The 16,458-nt window shown below is 36.2% G+C and overlaps 1 protein-coding gene across 1 annotated transcript in view; it reads left to right on the top strand.

Moving 5' to 3' along the window:
* Window positions 1-16,458, top strand: part of GBE1 (1,4-alpha-glucan branching enzyme 1) — a 284,975-nt gene that overhangs the window by 247,446 nt on the left and 21,071 nt on the right. The window contains exon 14 of the mRNA XM_084875638.1: window positions 1,167-1,297. Within this exon, the coding sequence (XP_084731764.1) occupies window positions 1,167-1,297 (131 nt within the window). The remainder of the gene's footprint in view (window positions 1-1,166; window positions 1,298-16,458) is intronic.

Below are 16,458 nucleotides of genomic sequence, written 5' to 3' on the forward strand. Positions count from 1 at the left end.
CTTTTGTATTTTTCATGAGCTTGACTCTCTTCTGGAATTAAAGTCAGTTTTCAATACGTTTTCAAAAATGTAATTAATAGGTGCAAATTTTATGCAAGCTTCTTTTTCCCCTTGCAAAAATTAGCATATAGTATGTGTTACTTATAATCCATTTATTTTTAAGGGAGCTGTTTGAAATTACTGTTGATGTGTTTTTACTTCGGTGTCTATGGTGTGTGTTTTTTTTTTAATGGCTGAAAAGGGTACTTGTATATTCAGTAAAATTGGATGCATGGCATGAATGCCCGAAACACATTTATTAGTAATGCTATTTCCAAAAGAGAGAGCAAAATGATTCTCCTTTTCAATAGGAACAATGTTGAATTCCAGAAGGCATGCTGCTTGCTCTGGAGCCTTAGTTCCCATTTCTAAATTACCAAGAGTGGCGCTACTGATATGCATGGAAATAGGTCCTTGCAAATCAGAGAGTGGAAGAAAGTGGTGTTGAAAAAGCAAAGGTTCCTCGCTGCCTGCTGTAAATCATGGTATAAAATAAGGAATTGTGTAGATGTTGTAATTTCTTTTCAGACCTTCTCTTTTATTAGGCAAATATATGTTGTAAACGACTTTATGCTGCCGTTGGATCTCACAGTTAGACAATAGTAGAAAGTTTTTAAGATAACTGCAACTGTAGACACCTCAATATAATAAAGTTACATTATATTTTGAAAAGTAATTTTATATATTTTACCTGATTAATCTGGAACTAAAACAAAAGTCTTAAAGAAAATCCACTTACAAATAGACCCAACACACACACACACACACACACACACACACACACATATATATATATACTTAGTATATACAGACACTTTATATATACCACAGGTGCCATGTTACTCATTGAAACCTGATCCACAGCACTAATACTCTGTGCTTTGTTTGACATTGGCAATGGCTGGTGACTTTTTTATACTTTTCAAACAGTTTTGAGACTATAATTGGCTTAGAATTTAATATGGAAAAATTACAACATGTTCAAAAATAATATGCTGCAATTTTCATTTTTGGCTTCATAACCAACAAAGCTATTCATAAAGACAAAAACAGCTCTTTTGTAAATAATTAACTTGTGGCAGTGCCTAGGTTTTATCTAAATGTTGTATATGTGTTCATTCTTGCAGGCCTATGTGAGTGAAAAGCATGAAGCCAATAAGGTCATCGCTTTTGAGAGAGCAGATCTTCTTTTTATTTTCAACTTCCATCCAAGCAAGAGCTACACCGATTACCGAGTTGGAACGAAATCTCTAGGAAAATATCCTTTTTGTTGTGAATATAACTATCTGCATTCACTTTTATTTTTTTTTTTTACATCATAGAGAATAAGAAAGACTAATGCTGCTCTTGATGTCAGTGGCTCTCAGTTTCCTTGTCGGAAAAGTTGAAATTGTTGAGTGATAAATCTTTCCTCAGCTCAGTAATACTGAATTAACCCTAAGTTTCATTCTGGTTGTAAAAAGTGTGATTCTGGATGTTTAAAACTATTTTGATCCACTGTGCAAACACAAGAGATCGCATAGTTTTTCCTTTTGAAAGTTTTGTAAGTTTCCTCAGGATTGCTTCTTTTCCCTTCTCACTTAGTGAGAGAGCAGGCAGTACTGTAGAGGGAGCGCCTTCCCTTTTCTCTGTCTTGTCTCATTTAGTGCAGGACAGCTCACCTTTGTAAGTCAGTCTGAACTGGTAAAGGTTCAGGGCATGGGAATGTAAGCAAAGGAAGTAGCAGGGGACCGTTTTTCATACCCTCTGTTTATTCATTTATTCATTCATTCATCTACAGATTCTTGCTGAGCACCTGTGTGCCAGCTGTGTGCTAGGTGCTGTAAGTACAGGAATTTCCTTGGCACATACAGTTACTGCCCTCATGAAGCTTTTAAATTAGTAAAGAAGAAAAACTTAGTAATTAAAGGACAACTGTTATAAAATTATAACACAGTATATTTTAACAGATTGTAACTCAGTCAGATCCATGGGTGGGCGGAGGAGAAGGCAGATTTAGGGCCTAGTCACTAAACAGCACAAATGTTTAAGTAGGCAGCAGAAGTAATGCTCTTCTCCCCTGGAGCCCTAATCATGACTAATGTCTGCCACCGAGCAAGATGTCTGATGCCAACATGAAGTCCTAGGTGTCAGGGTCTCTGTAGCTACAGAAAGATACCCTTCCCCGCTCCAGGTGGCTGGAACAGGGAGTGAAATTATTTTCCACATAATAAAAGCCCTGAGGCAGTGTGACCTGAGCACTGTGACAATATCATTAAGTTCATTGTCTTTCTGCTTTCAACTTCCATGGTGTCAGCAGTGTCCAAGCCTCGCACCTATTGCAGCTGCAAGGCACTGGCCCTGTTTCCAAATGTCACCTTCAGACACAACAAAAGGCAAATAGGTATTATTTTCTGTGTTTTTTTTTTTGTTGTTTTTTTTTTTTCAAGAATGAAGTTACTTTTGCAAATTTTCTTTTGTGTATGCACAAAGAGACAGATAACGAATATCAGTGTGATAACATTATCTGCACTAAAGTGAGCTGTACTTCCCAGGAAGCAGATGTTCTCACCTCACCATTTCCATGAAGAATACAAATACCAGACTTGCCACAGCTCCTCCATGATCCTTCTCAGCTTCAAACTGCTAACATAACGCCCCCAGGTTAAATCCTTCAATATAATATAATATAATATAATATAATATAATATAATATATTTTATTATGATTAAATTAAAATATAATCAAACCAAAATATATATATACAGAACACTTGGAATCTAATGCAATCTTTATATAGCACTGTCCTTGACCCTCAAGTCAGGGAGAAGAGATGTATAAAAGTAAAATTCCATGTAAGGCATAATACAACAAATGGAATAGAAACGGGAATCTTCCAATGGAGCACAGATAACCAGAAAAAACAAATAAATAAATGAGATTGATTGATTGATTGATTGATTGATGTAAGCCTGATTAAGGAAGGGAGGGAACAAGTGGGAGAGAGAGAGAGATTGCTTCCTTGATTTCTTAAGGGATATATTTTAAGGCTGGACCTTGAGAAATTGATAAAATTATAGTAGAAAATGTTGAGGAATGCCATTTCTGCTGTAGTAAAGCATGTAGATTCTTAGATAATGGACAGCATAATGGATTAATTGGAGAATGATGATCATAAAAATATTGTACTAAGGGCTAGGCAGAAAAGATAGATCAAGATCATATAATTGAAGATTTCAGTGTCATATTAATTAATTTAGGCTTTTTATGATAGTTTATGGTTAGTCACTGAAGGTTTTGAGCTAAAGAGCTACTTGCCTTCAGCTGGGAATCGAACTCACAACCTATGTACCTGCCCCTTCCCTGAGAATCAAACTCCAGACCTGTGTCTGGGATGATGCTTCAACCAACTGAACCATACTAGCAATGAATCAAGTTTCACTTCAAACAATGGGAAGAATGGTATGTTATTATTACTAATCTAGCAAAGCAAGGAAGAGTATAACTAGTCAGGGTAATAGAAAATATGACAAAGGAATTTGAATAATGATGGAATTTGATACAATGTATGTATTGAGTGTGTAGGAGACTTTCTTGAGGAGAGAGATTGGAAGTACAGATATGAGAAGTTGTAGTGCACATAAAAGATAATTAGTGCATGGTAATAGAATATTACCATGGTAATAGAATAGAGGCACATGAAACCCTTTCTTTCTGTAGTGAAAGAACTCAGCAATTGTTTGGAATAGGTATAGAAGAGAAAATGTAAACTTTTACTTTTTAAAAAAATTGATTTAGAGAGGGAGAAGAAAGAGAATGAGAGAGAGAGAAACACCCATATGACAGAGATAGGAGAGATATCCTCAATTGGTTGCCTCTGGCTGGGAGTTGAACCCCCAACCTACATACATGCTCCTTACCTGGGAATCAAACCCAAAACTTGTGTATAGGATGATGGTTAAACCAACTGAACTATACTAGCCAGGGCTAAAGTTTCACTTTAAACAATGACAAGAATGGTATATTATTATTACTGAGATAGCAAAGCAAGGAGTATAACTAGTGTAATAAAGAAATTTGAATAATGATCTGTAGAAGAAAATTTTTGACCTAAGCTACATTGATCTCCTATCTGAAATCTATATAACTTTAATAAACATTAATAAATGAAAACATACAATTATGTAGTAGAACCCACCCCCCAAAAAGTTAATTTTATTTAGTAATACAAAGTTGCACTGTACATAAAATTCTAGTTTGGTTTTGAAGAAAGGACATAAATCAAATCTTCTGAAATTTAGTGATTTGTCTAAATGTCTATAAGCTCCTCTTATGCAGAAACTCTTTTCATTAATATACACTGAATGTTTCACATTTTGATCCCTTTCAGACACGGTGCTCATTAAAAGCTGTAATGATATAGATACCTTGGAAAATTGGGCCATGTCTTCCTAGATGCAGTAGTTGAAGCCTCAGTCATCTGTTGGATTTCTAGGACAAACTCCTAGGAAACATTGTTGGTTCTTTTCCTACAAGGACTTCGTTTTCTTGGGATTTCTGCCCACTTATTTCTGTAGACTTGCTCATTCATGTCTTTTTGTTAACAAACTATAGCTAATATGTTGCTGCTTCCTGTGGGGACATTTCATAACAGTCTCTTTGAATACTCAAGAAGTATGAAGTTACTTGAAGTGGATACTCTTGGTGCACCCATTGTGGGCTGTATGCACAGTCTTGTTTTAGTTAAGCCTTGATTGTTGTTGGTATCACTGGGGGGAATTGACCTCCAGGCTAATTAACTGTGAGGATCAGCTGTATCTACTATGGGAGAAAGTCTGTGCTGGAGACACACTTATGAGACAAGACATGCTTCAGTGGGGCTTTGGTGCTCACTGAGTCTTCCCCCTGAGTGTGTCCTTTATGGATCTGAAGAGTTGTAATCTGGGTGGTCTCACTCTGACCACTGGGGACACTGGCTCTTGGATCTCCAAGAAGGTGCTAATTTAGCTACCCAGCAGAAGCTATGAAGATATCTGCAGATTCCTCTTATTTGTTTGGGTTTTGGAGGTGCCTAGATGAGGCCCAGCTGTGAAGCAATGCAAGATTCTGCAAAGCCTTGGGCCTTCTTTTGACTATTCTGTGTCTCACTGACTCAGCTGAAGGTAAGTTTAAAATTCAAAGGACCAGGCCTTTCATATGCAAAAGCCCCTGTGCTCAGCTTGGATGGGGCTGAGTCTCATGGCAGAGCAAACAGCTATGGCTTTGTGGGGCTCCCTGGGTAGGGCAAACAGCAATGACTTCCCGTCATCCTGCCCTATGAGGCCCCTGGTTCTCAGTGTTCCATGGTAATAGCTGTAAGCACCTCTGAGGGAAAGCCACCCTTGAGTTTCGCCCGCTGCTAGACAGTTCAGTTTCTCCTCTTATGAGTCTGGGACCCTAGAGTCTCGCCTGGAACTGGATTTCAGAGCAGTCAGGAGCTTTTGTCTCCCTCCGATTGAAAAAGCTCATAGTGTACTCAGTTGCCAGCCCTCTCTGCACACGTGCCTCTGTACTTCTGCCTACCACAGCTCCTATAAGTCTCAGTGTGCTTTTCTCTTTCCTTCTAGTTGTAGAATTTCCACTCAGCTAGCCTTCCTGTGGTTCTGGATGATGTCCATTTTGTCTTTTAGTTGTAGTTTTGAAATTGTTTTGCGAGGCAGCAGTTTAGGTGTTTACCTATGCAGCCATCTTGATTTCTCCCTCTTCAGGGTATTTTAAACTACGCCTTCTAAATATCTATATGTTAGCCATTTCCGCCTAAACTTTTAGATAGAAGTCATCACATCTCCTTGGTTTTGTGATGTTTTCTACTCCAGTGACCCAGTTTAGTGCAGATATTTCATCTATAAATTCCTCCACAAATAATAACTAACCATTATCAGAACATTTTCTAGTTCTAAGAGGCTCATTATTTCACTAGGTAAGTGATTTAAGTTTTTTAATTTAAAAAAAAAATGCCTTAAATGCAAAAGCATAAGTTCTGTACTCTGGGCCTAGTGCCTATTCTGCATGCCAGCTTTGTAAGTCAGAAAGGCATTTGACATGCTCCTCACAGTACCACCCCTAGTCATTCTTCCAGACCAATTACCTCTAGTTTATTTATTAGATTCTTATACTACTACTTTCTAGACCTCTGACCATCAGGTCTCTCTTATCACAATGCACCCCTCATTGTTCACATTCCCCTTACTCACATTGTGTCTTCAGATCGAAAAACACAGGATTGTAGATGTGGTCTGGCAAGTGTGACATGGAGTGCCATGTTATCTCCTTCAGCCTTGATACTGCCCTATTATTAGAGCTACGGTTACATTAGCTTTATTGTTACATTAGCTTTAATTGGCAGCCATCACATCTTCTGCTCATATTGTATTTTTCATTCAGATACAGATCTTTTGTTTTTCTTTGTATATATATATCTCCCTTATTCTTCATTCAGACAATAATTTTAATTTAAAATTCCAAACTTAACATGAAACTTAATTTAATTTTAATTTAAAATTCCAAACTTAACATGAAACTTAAACTCCTCTGATGCAGCACATTAATTTATATTGACTGTATAATATATGTGTGTGTGTGTGTGTGTGTGTATGTTTTGCCTCTAACCCGTTCATAAGAAGATAAAAGAGTACTAGCATAAGACAGTTCTCTGTTATTCATCTGTTATGGTTGTACCATGAGCAGCTGATACATCTATTCTTTCAGCTTCTTTCTGTTCTAAGCTTTGCTTTAAGAGTCCTTTTATTTTAAAAAAAATATATTTTATTGATTTTTTACAGAGAGAAAGGGAGATAGAGAGCTAGAAACGTCGATGAGAGAGAAACATTGACTAGCTGCCTCTTGCACACCCCCTACCAGGGATGTGCCCGCAACTAATGTATATACATGCCCTTGACCGGAATCGAACCTGGGACCTTTCAGTCTGCAGACCGACGCTCTACCACTGAGCCAAACTGGTTTCGGCAAGAGTCCTTTTATTATCTTAGCATTTTTGAAATCTCATTTTGCTTTGGCCTTTCATCTTTCCTGACTTTATTCTTATACCTTTTAAACAACATTGTAGGTCAGCATTATAGAATCATTTTAGATACAGAAATTATAGAAAAATTAGTCTTTCTTTGCTGTATTTTCCTACTTTAACAAAGTGTTCTGTTCCCTTGGTATTTCCAACTGCTGAGCCAGTGAATTGAATACAGATTTTCCCTGTAAAGAATCCACAGTGGTAAGATTGGATGTATTAATCAAGTCAAGAAATTCATCACAATTTTAATTCCCTGGAAAGCAGGATTTGGTGCCAGAACAAATTTAAAGTTTTAAAGAAGTCATTTGAACTTCTGTCACTGTGAAATGTAAACCTGCAGTAGTAACCTTTCAGAATTCTTGAGCAGTTCCATTTTTTGAGCCAGTATATCAAATAGTAAGACATCAGCTTTCACTCAAGTCTGTGAAAAATAGGTGATGACTATTCCCAAGAAACTGTTGTAAGGGGAGCTATTTGGGAGTAATGCTAGGCAAGGTAAAGGAAACTCTTTATGGATGCTTTTAACTATCCTTCAAAACTAAGAGGGAAATCTGGTTTGTATCGCTAAAATCTGGAAAGTGATCTTTATGGTGATGACTATAGGTCATAGTATTGTTTCTGCAAAATGAATCTGCAGCCATATGCTAGAAAATAACAGCAGCAAAGATGCTTTGCCTATACACTGCCTCACATTGGTCTGTTTACTTGCTAATCTTTAGTGTTCTTTCATACAGTAGACAGCAATGGGGGTATTGCAGAACTGACATTTAAGTAGAATGGGTAAGTAAGCAGGCGATCAGTTTCATGCTAAGGAAGATAATATACTTTTATTCTGATGTGTTATGTTTGCTTATGGCTTCACATCCCTTAGCAGTAGAGAAAGAGACAATATCCCTTGATATAATCAGAAACATTGTATTGGGTCGGCAACTAAGTAATTGCGGATTTTTTAAAGAAAATCAAAGACAATTTTTTCATGGAACTAAATAACTTTATTCTGTAATGTATTGCCCATTTTGATCAATGACCTTTTGCCATCTTTCAGGCAGCATCATAATCCCACGTTCAAAAAACTTCTGGTTTTTATTAGCAAAAAACTGAATCAGGTACGATTTGACATCATCATCATTATTGAAATTTTTACCATTCAAGGAGTTTTGTAAAGATCGAAACAAAAAGTAATCAGATGGTGCAAGGTCAGGACTATATGGTGGATGTGGCAAAACATCCCAACCAAGCTCCATTAATTTTTGCCGAGTGACCAAAGATGTGTGTGGCCTTGCATTGTCATGATGGAATACAACACCTTTTCGATTTGTCAATTCGGGCCGCTTTTCTTCAACTGCATTGTTTAATTTCGTTAGTTGTTCAATGTAGACATCAGAATTGATCGTTCGGTTGGGTGGTAAGAGTTCAAAGTAGACAATTCCTTTGTAATCCCACCAAACTGATAACAAAACCTTCTTTTGATGAATATCAGCTTTTGATGTTGTTTGAGTTGGTTCACCTGGCCTGCTCCACGATCTTTTCCGCTTGATATTGTTGTAAACAACCCATTTTTCATCGCCAGTTATCAGTCGTTTTAAAAATGGATCATTTTCATTACGTTTCTTTAGCAAATCGCAGCTGCTAATGCGTTGCGTTAACTGTGATTCTTTCATTTCGTGAGGAACCCATGTATCGAGTTTTAAAACATAGCCAAGTTGTTTTAAGTGATTTTCAATGCATGTATGTGATACATGAAGCTTCTCTGCAATCTCACGTGTTGTACTGTGACAGTCTGAATTGATTATTGCTTTGATTAGGGCGTCATCAACTTCAACTGGACGACCAGAGCGTTTTTCATCTTTGAGTGAAAAATCACCAGAACGAAATTTGGCAAACCAATTTTGACACTGCCGTTCTTTTAAGGCTTCGTCACCATAAACAGCACATAACTTTTTATGAGCTTGCGATGCGTTTTCCCTTTGCGGAAATAAAAAAGCAAAATATGACGAAAATGTTCCTTTTGATTTTCCATTTTTCAACGAACGCCAAACGAAAACTACAAAACAGATCAAAAAACTTTTTTTACTGATTAACAGCTGAATAGCCAACTATCAAATAACAAAATGTGTTTTACATTTGTACTATGTCTGCAAACTAAAAATTCAACTGAAGCCATATATGTGTGAAACCCGCAATTACTTAGCTGCCGACCCAATATTTCTTCCCTCATATTTCTTTACTTACAGCATTATCAAACCAGTATTGAATCAAAAGGAAAATTGCTGAGCACCCAAGGACAAAAACCCCTTTCTAATCTACTCTGAACACTACAAATGATGCTGCCACATTTCGAGGGATGTGGGGTTAGAGTGTCTGTTAGGGGACCTCTTTTTGAGGTCTTTCTGTTTATTAGCCATGTTCATGAAGTATCTAGTTCCTGGCTACTCTGTGCATTAGGTTGTATAACCTCATGTGACAGATCAGCAAAATGAGCGCTTCAAGGAACGACCAACTTTCCTTCAGCTCATGGCTGATCAAGGTGGAACGGTGTATTGCAAAGCCTGTGCTCTTTCTACCGAACCATAGAACCATCATGGCTACAGATGTGGTGAGTGGTCGTAGTATTACTGATGAAGATTTATTTCTGCAATGTTCAAAATGATTTAGTTCTGGGGAAATAGGTAGCAAGAGAAAATTATACACAAAAAAAATTCATATAAGCTTTTATCTTACCAGCTAACTTCCCTCAGTAACCCACCAGCACCCCTCACAAATTATTCCCATCAGCACCCATGTCACCATCCTACACAGGAAAGAAACATAAAACTCAGGTCAATTTTTGTGTTTACTGTATTCTGGAATAAAATATAAATGTGTTGTGATCTGTGTTCAAACTTAAACTCCTCTGATGCAGCACATCAATCTAGATTGACTGTATAATATTAAAGTATACTTTAAACCCTTACAGTTTACTTAATAGGTGTGTGTCTTTGGTATATACAGATTCATATAATACTGAGAACTTAAACTCTAAAATCAAATGTTTTTAAATTATTTGTCAGCATGCTGATGAGGTAGGGATGGAAATACTAAGCATCCCATTTTCAAACATATAATATTGAGATGTTAAGTGGAGTGATCAGAAAGTGCAGCTTGTGAAAAATATATGAATCCAGGCTGAAAATATTTAAGACTCCCGGAACAGATGAGTAAATATTTGGAATTGACCGGAGATTTTTGAAATATTTTCATTAAACTGCTGCACGAGGTAATTTTTTAAAATGTAAATTTAGACTCTGACATTTGCAACCTGTACACAGAGTTCTTAATGAGCAAATAAGCTCACATGGATGATTCACTGGAGTGTGATCGCCGAGGGTGGAGATGTTGCTATTAGTTGTTTAGTTTATAGAAGCCTTTGAAGCTCAGTTATGTAACACTGTGCTTATTAGAATTTGCACTTTATGCAGCGAATGAAAACAAAGAACTTAATTTAGGATTAGCAAAATGATACATTCTTTCAAGATTTTATATATGAAGGTTAATTTCTTGATTAAAAAAGTAAAGCATTTCAACTCAATGTTTCTATTTTCCACGTTATAGATGTTTTGGTAAAAAAAAAAAAAAATTACAGGGTTTTCTGAAAAGCTCTACAACAGTGACTTTGAGTAGATGCAAGAATATTTTTCTTGTGTTTATGTGTGTGTGTGGGTGGGTGGGTGTGTGTGTGTGTGTGTGTGTGTGTGCGCGCGCGCGCGCGCGGGCGCGCTTGCGCTTTTACTCTATGCTACAATTTAATGATAACGGTTTTTATGTGACCAGAGACTTAATCCTCATAACAATTTTGTATTTATTTTAGGTTCTTTTGTTTCTTTAGCTTCAAAGTGATGTACACTCATTGCCTAGGTTAGACTTGTTTAGTTTCCAGAGGATAGAAATACTTATAAATATTATCAAGTGGTCATTCTGATCATTTTCATTGTTAAACACTGTTCAACAATCCCTGTGACTTAATAATAATGCCAGATGCATACTCCACCTTTGCTGTCAATGAAGTGCCTATAATTAGGGTCATTTTCCTACCCATGAATTTGAGATGAATCACAAAGAAAAACATTTTGCATGATTAAAATGTTTCAACTGCTGTAACACTTTTAGGTTAATTTAATATGCATTCATAAAACTAGGCACTGAATAATGATCAAGCCCTTACTATACACAAATGGTTTTAGGTTTTCTTGTGGGGGGTTTTATTTGTTTTGTTTTGTTTGAAAAGCTGAGTGCTGTTCAGCATTCAGCCCTCTGAGATGTTCAACATCATTTCTGTTTTTTGGTTCATAGCTCAGATGTACAGTGATGATCTCCTTTGGTTACAGAAATGCATGTAATAGTAGCTCAGTCAAGATTCCTGTCCTCTATTGCTTGTTCTTATGTGAGAAAAAGAAATGAAAAATATTATTATATCTTTGAAAATAGTATATGATGCCGAAGCCGGTTTGGCTCAGTGGTAGAGCGTCGGTCTGCCGACTGAAAGGTCCTAGGTTCGATTCCAGTCAGAGGCATGTGCGTTGGTTGCGGGCACATCCCCGGTGAGGGGTGTGCAGGAGGTAGCTGGCCGATGTTTCTCTCTCATCGACATTTCTAGCTATCTCTCTCCCTTCCTCTCTGTTAAAAATCATATATATATATTTTTTTTAAATATACACACACACATATATATATATATTTAAAAAAAAAAGAAAATAGTACATGATTACTTTGTAATTGTATCACTAATGGAGGAAAACATTTGTGCCTAAGATGATAATTTTTACCAATTTGTAAAAAAGGTACTAAGTATTTGGTGAATGGATGAATTAATGGATGAAAGGATAATTATAAGTAGAAGGATGAGCAGACAGGTGGATGGATGATGGGCAGGCCAATATATGGATAGATAGATGCGTGGAAGGATAGATGGATGATACAAGGTCCTAATAGTGAAAGAACCCCTCAAGCTGTTTAAAACTAAATAATTAAATCACGAAGAATTATTATATCCTATTGTTTTTTTCCTTAGAGAACATATTTAATTAAATGGTAGAAAAGTAAAATCGATAAAATATTATAAAATACCTTATACTTTTGTAGAATTTTAAATTAATACACTAGAGTCTTTTGTTTGAATACTTGCTGAACAGACTTTCCTAATAAAATCTAATTCTATTACAAACAGTATATGCCTTGTACTCTGTAGGAACTTTACATTCATTATCTCATTTAGCAAATCTTTTCCTTTCCTAGGGAACAGCTTTGCAAGTAGGAAAAAATGAAATCACTGGCCTGAAAAATTTTCATATCTAACCTTTTTAAAAAAATAGTCCTTTATATAATCAGTTCAAAACAGTTGGTTCTCTTTTATCTTAAAAAATAAATTTAGTTGTTTCCTTTTATCTGATGCCAGTGTTATTAACTAGAGAATTCTATGTCTAAAAGAAATTTGTAATGATGAATGACAAATTACTCTTTTTCCTCTGGGTCTTCAATATAAATTAGCTCCCCCATCCAATGAATATCTCCTGCCTGCCAGAAAGCTGCTTAGATCTTTTATAAGTGAGACGTTTCTATCTCCATCACTTTCTGTTAAGCTGTTCTAACTCAAAATCTCACAGGGTCAAACTGAGTAGTCAGTGTTTCATTTGTTTGTGAAAAGGGCACTTGAATACCTCCAGAAGATTTCTTAAAATTAAGCCATAATGTAATTACTGGTTCACTATAATAATTTAAGGGCTTCTAAGAATATGGTTTGGTTTGGATGCTACAACCAAAAGGAGAGTTTGTTTCTCCAGAGGTAAGTAGAAAAAGTAGAGCCATGAATAGTGTGTTTTTGGAAATCGTGGCTTCAGTATAACCATTTGTAAGAATCATCCCTTATTGTCCTAATGTAGTTTCCGCTGGCCTAAAGATAAATGTATAATTCATTCCTATTATATTTGCGAAATGTATCTGTGTAGTTAATTGTGTTTATTTGTGGTAGTTATATGTAGTAGTTATTTGTGGTAGTTATGTGGTATTATTACTAGAGAAAAGCCTGGATGGTCTATCTCCATTGCTAGTGAAAATGGGGTTCTTGGGTTACTGCTGGAATAAGCATTTCCGGAGGCCCCCACTGGAAGATGAGATAGCCAAATTTCTTGGAATTACATCCCTCAATTTCCAGTCCAGTTTCCCTAAATCCAGTCTGCAAGATGTGCAGCTGGAATTCAGTAGAGCTAAAAGCAAAGCCAGTGTCCAGAGCTTCCGTTCCATGGTGGAATTGGGTCCTGTTTAGCATTAGACCAGCTGCAGTCCATCAGTCCATTGTGTGGTGTACCCGTGGCCGGGGGTCATGTGAGTGAATGTAAGTGAGAGAAGAGAGGGTGCCCCCACAACAAGAGTCCCGAAAATACAAGAGAGCAAGAGTGCAAACCAAGAGAGTGAAGTCTTTTGTTCAGGAGATTAAATGTCTCAAATATCCCCACACTTGTAGTGGCCACACCTATTCTGGCCAATGACCTGTTTCCAGGTGTGACTGACAGCAAGTACCTTTCTATGTCAACCAGACTTCACTGGGCTTGCATCTGTTATTCCCCTGCCCAGTCCCTTTCCCAAGCCATCTGCTTGGTATAGACCCTGGCTTCCTGGGGAGTGTTAAACAGCTTCCTGGCAACGCTGCACAAATAAATACCTATAATATTTGGCCTTCCCTTTGTTTCTTTTCAGTTAATTGTAAGTAGGTTAAATATTGATATTAGCAGTATTATTATCAATTGTTGAATAAGGACAGTATTCTGTAGATGCTATCAAGAAAAATTATTTAATTAAGTTGAACCATATTACCTTTTACTGGGAAACAATAAGTATCTTATTGTAGGAATGTTAATTAAAATAGAAAATTTAATTGCTTTGTAAAATTTTAAATATTACTGTGATCCCCCTCCCCCACCCCTGCCATGTACTCTTTATTGTTTAGGGAGATAGTCAATTTTCATTTTTCTACCTTCTCTTCCAACACTATTCCTTTATTTTTCAGCTAAGAAAAACAAAAGAAAAATAGTTTGCACTGGTGGTAGCATTTCTTTTCTGACTCTGAAACATTTTCTTCAGTTTGTTCTCTTACTTTAATATTTTTATCTCCCAAAGGCTCATGTCACTTGTACGGTCATTAAAGGTAGTAGTGGTTCTTATATTGTAAATATAGAGACATTTGCTCTCATTACTAGGAGAGTGGTTAAGAGCATGAGTTCTAGAATAAGATTGTCTGAGGGTTCAGTTACGTTTGTCCCACTTGTTCATGTTATGAAAGTACTAACTGCTTTGTTTTTTAGTTTCTTCATTTGTAAAACACCTACTTGTAGAATTATCAGAATTAGATGGGTGATGCCTGTGAAAGGTTTAGCAACAGTATCCAGCTTATATTACAGGCTCAGCAATTGTTAGATATTGTGGTCATTGTTATCATTCTAAAAATGCACTAGAGAAAAAAATAAACATAGAAATGCACTAGAAATCTGGAAAAGGAAGGAAAGAACAGGGTGAGATGATTAGGTACTAACTAACCCTGTTGCCTACATTCTCTTATCTTACTTTATTTTCATTTCTTATTGCCCAGTTCACTACCACAAAATGATTTCTGTTCTTCCAGAATACTGGAATTAAAAGTCTGCTGTGCCCTGCTAGACCCATTTCTTACTCTTGTGCTATTGGCTCACCTTACTTCCTTACCTCACTTTCTCCATATAGTTCAGAACTATCTTGATTTCCCTTTTCTCTCTACCCATTGTTTGTGTTACTCTTTTTCTCTCATATCCAAATTTAAAAAAAAAAAAATTATTCTGTATCCTTTGCTCTCTTCTCTTGAAGAACTCACACATGCTCAAAGCCTCAACTTTCTAGGAAGATGGTCCCTAATCATCCCTCCTACCTTGATCTTTTCCCTAGTAATCAAATATAATTTTGTGATGTTTAATGATTGTTAGGAAACACTGGGGAGCATGCAAAAATAGTTTTTTGAGATGCAGATCTCTAGCATAACCTGTGTCAGCCCATGAACATTCTATAGAATCAGTTACACTAAGAGGCATATCTTAGGACATGGTGTCTGAATTAGTGCCAGGAATTAAATATGTGTAACACTTTGCTATGTATGGATGCTTTTATTTACATATACTAATTCTGCCCTCATGTCATTTTAGCAATGTGGGTCAGGCAAGTATTCTGATCCTCAACCTAACTATGAATATCAGAAAGATTTATAACTTTCACAAGATCATATTCCTAGTGAGTGAATACATGTGATTTAAATCTAGTTCTCCTAAGTTCTGCACAGTTTTTCACTTGGGCACCAGATAATCTTTTTGTTGCCGTGTAGAAATGCCATTAAAATAGGTAAAATGCGTATCACTAATTACTTAAAATTTTATTTGTTGTCTTGTCTTTTCTTCATAAAAGTCATTGGTACCTCAATAAATGTCATTTTTCTGCAGAGTTATACTATCCTGGTTGCTGACACTCAAAAACACAGATTAATTTAAATGTAATATTTTTAAACAAACATACTCTAAAAGGATAAAATAACTTTTAAAGGAAAATGATGACTTTTCCTAAATTAAAACAGCATATAAACCTAAATATAGTTCAGCTTCATGTGATGAATGGTAAAGTGTCATGAGAGGTTGCTGAAGGATGTCAGAGGATAAAAGGCAAAATGGACTACACATCCCTTAGAACTGAGAAAAGAACACTTTCAGAGGTGAAAGATAATTTTGCTAACAGTTCATGTTCTTAGTTGAGCATAGAAGTTATTGTATCCACAATAGACCCATATTACTGGCATAGGTTTTACAGCATGGGAATGCTAATTTGTTCTAGCCACTACAATAGATACAGCCTTGGGTGGGTTTAGGGAGATGAACTCCCCTGCAGTTTTTATCAGGAGCTTTTAATTATGTAATTTCCTTTTCTTGCTATGTAATTTTTATACCCTATTATAGTTTTGTTCAGCTAGTCTTTGGGTGGTCTTCAAGAGAGGTGGGTCTATAATTTAGTTGTAGTTTTGATGTGTCATGGGAGAAGGTGAGCGCATTGTTTACCTACTCTGCCATCTTAAGTTGAAATAAAATGTGCTAGAATTTTTGCTCATTTTAATTGTGTAAATCATCTTTGTGTTTGACTATCATAGCCAACATATTTGTTGATTTTGTTTTGAATTGTACAACATGCACTTTGCACAAATAATTTGCAGCTTTATTATTTCCTTCTATTATTATTTTCTATGTCTTCCTAGTAAGGTAAAACTGTTGTGATTGTTCTAAAGATGATTGCAAGATACTGTATTAGATTTGTTTTACCCCTGAAAAATAGATTTATTA

This window comes from Pipistrellus hanaki (genome assembly GCF_964339955.1).
Source record: "Pipistrellus hanaki genome assembly, chromosome: 2".
In the NCBI taxonomy this organism is placed as follows: Eukaryota; Metazoa; Chordata; class Mammalia; order Chiroptera; family Vespertilionidae; genus Pipistrellus; species Pipistrellus hanaki.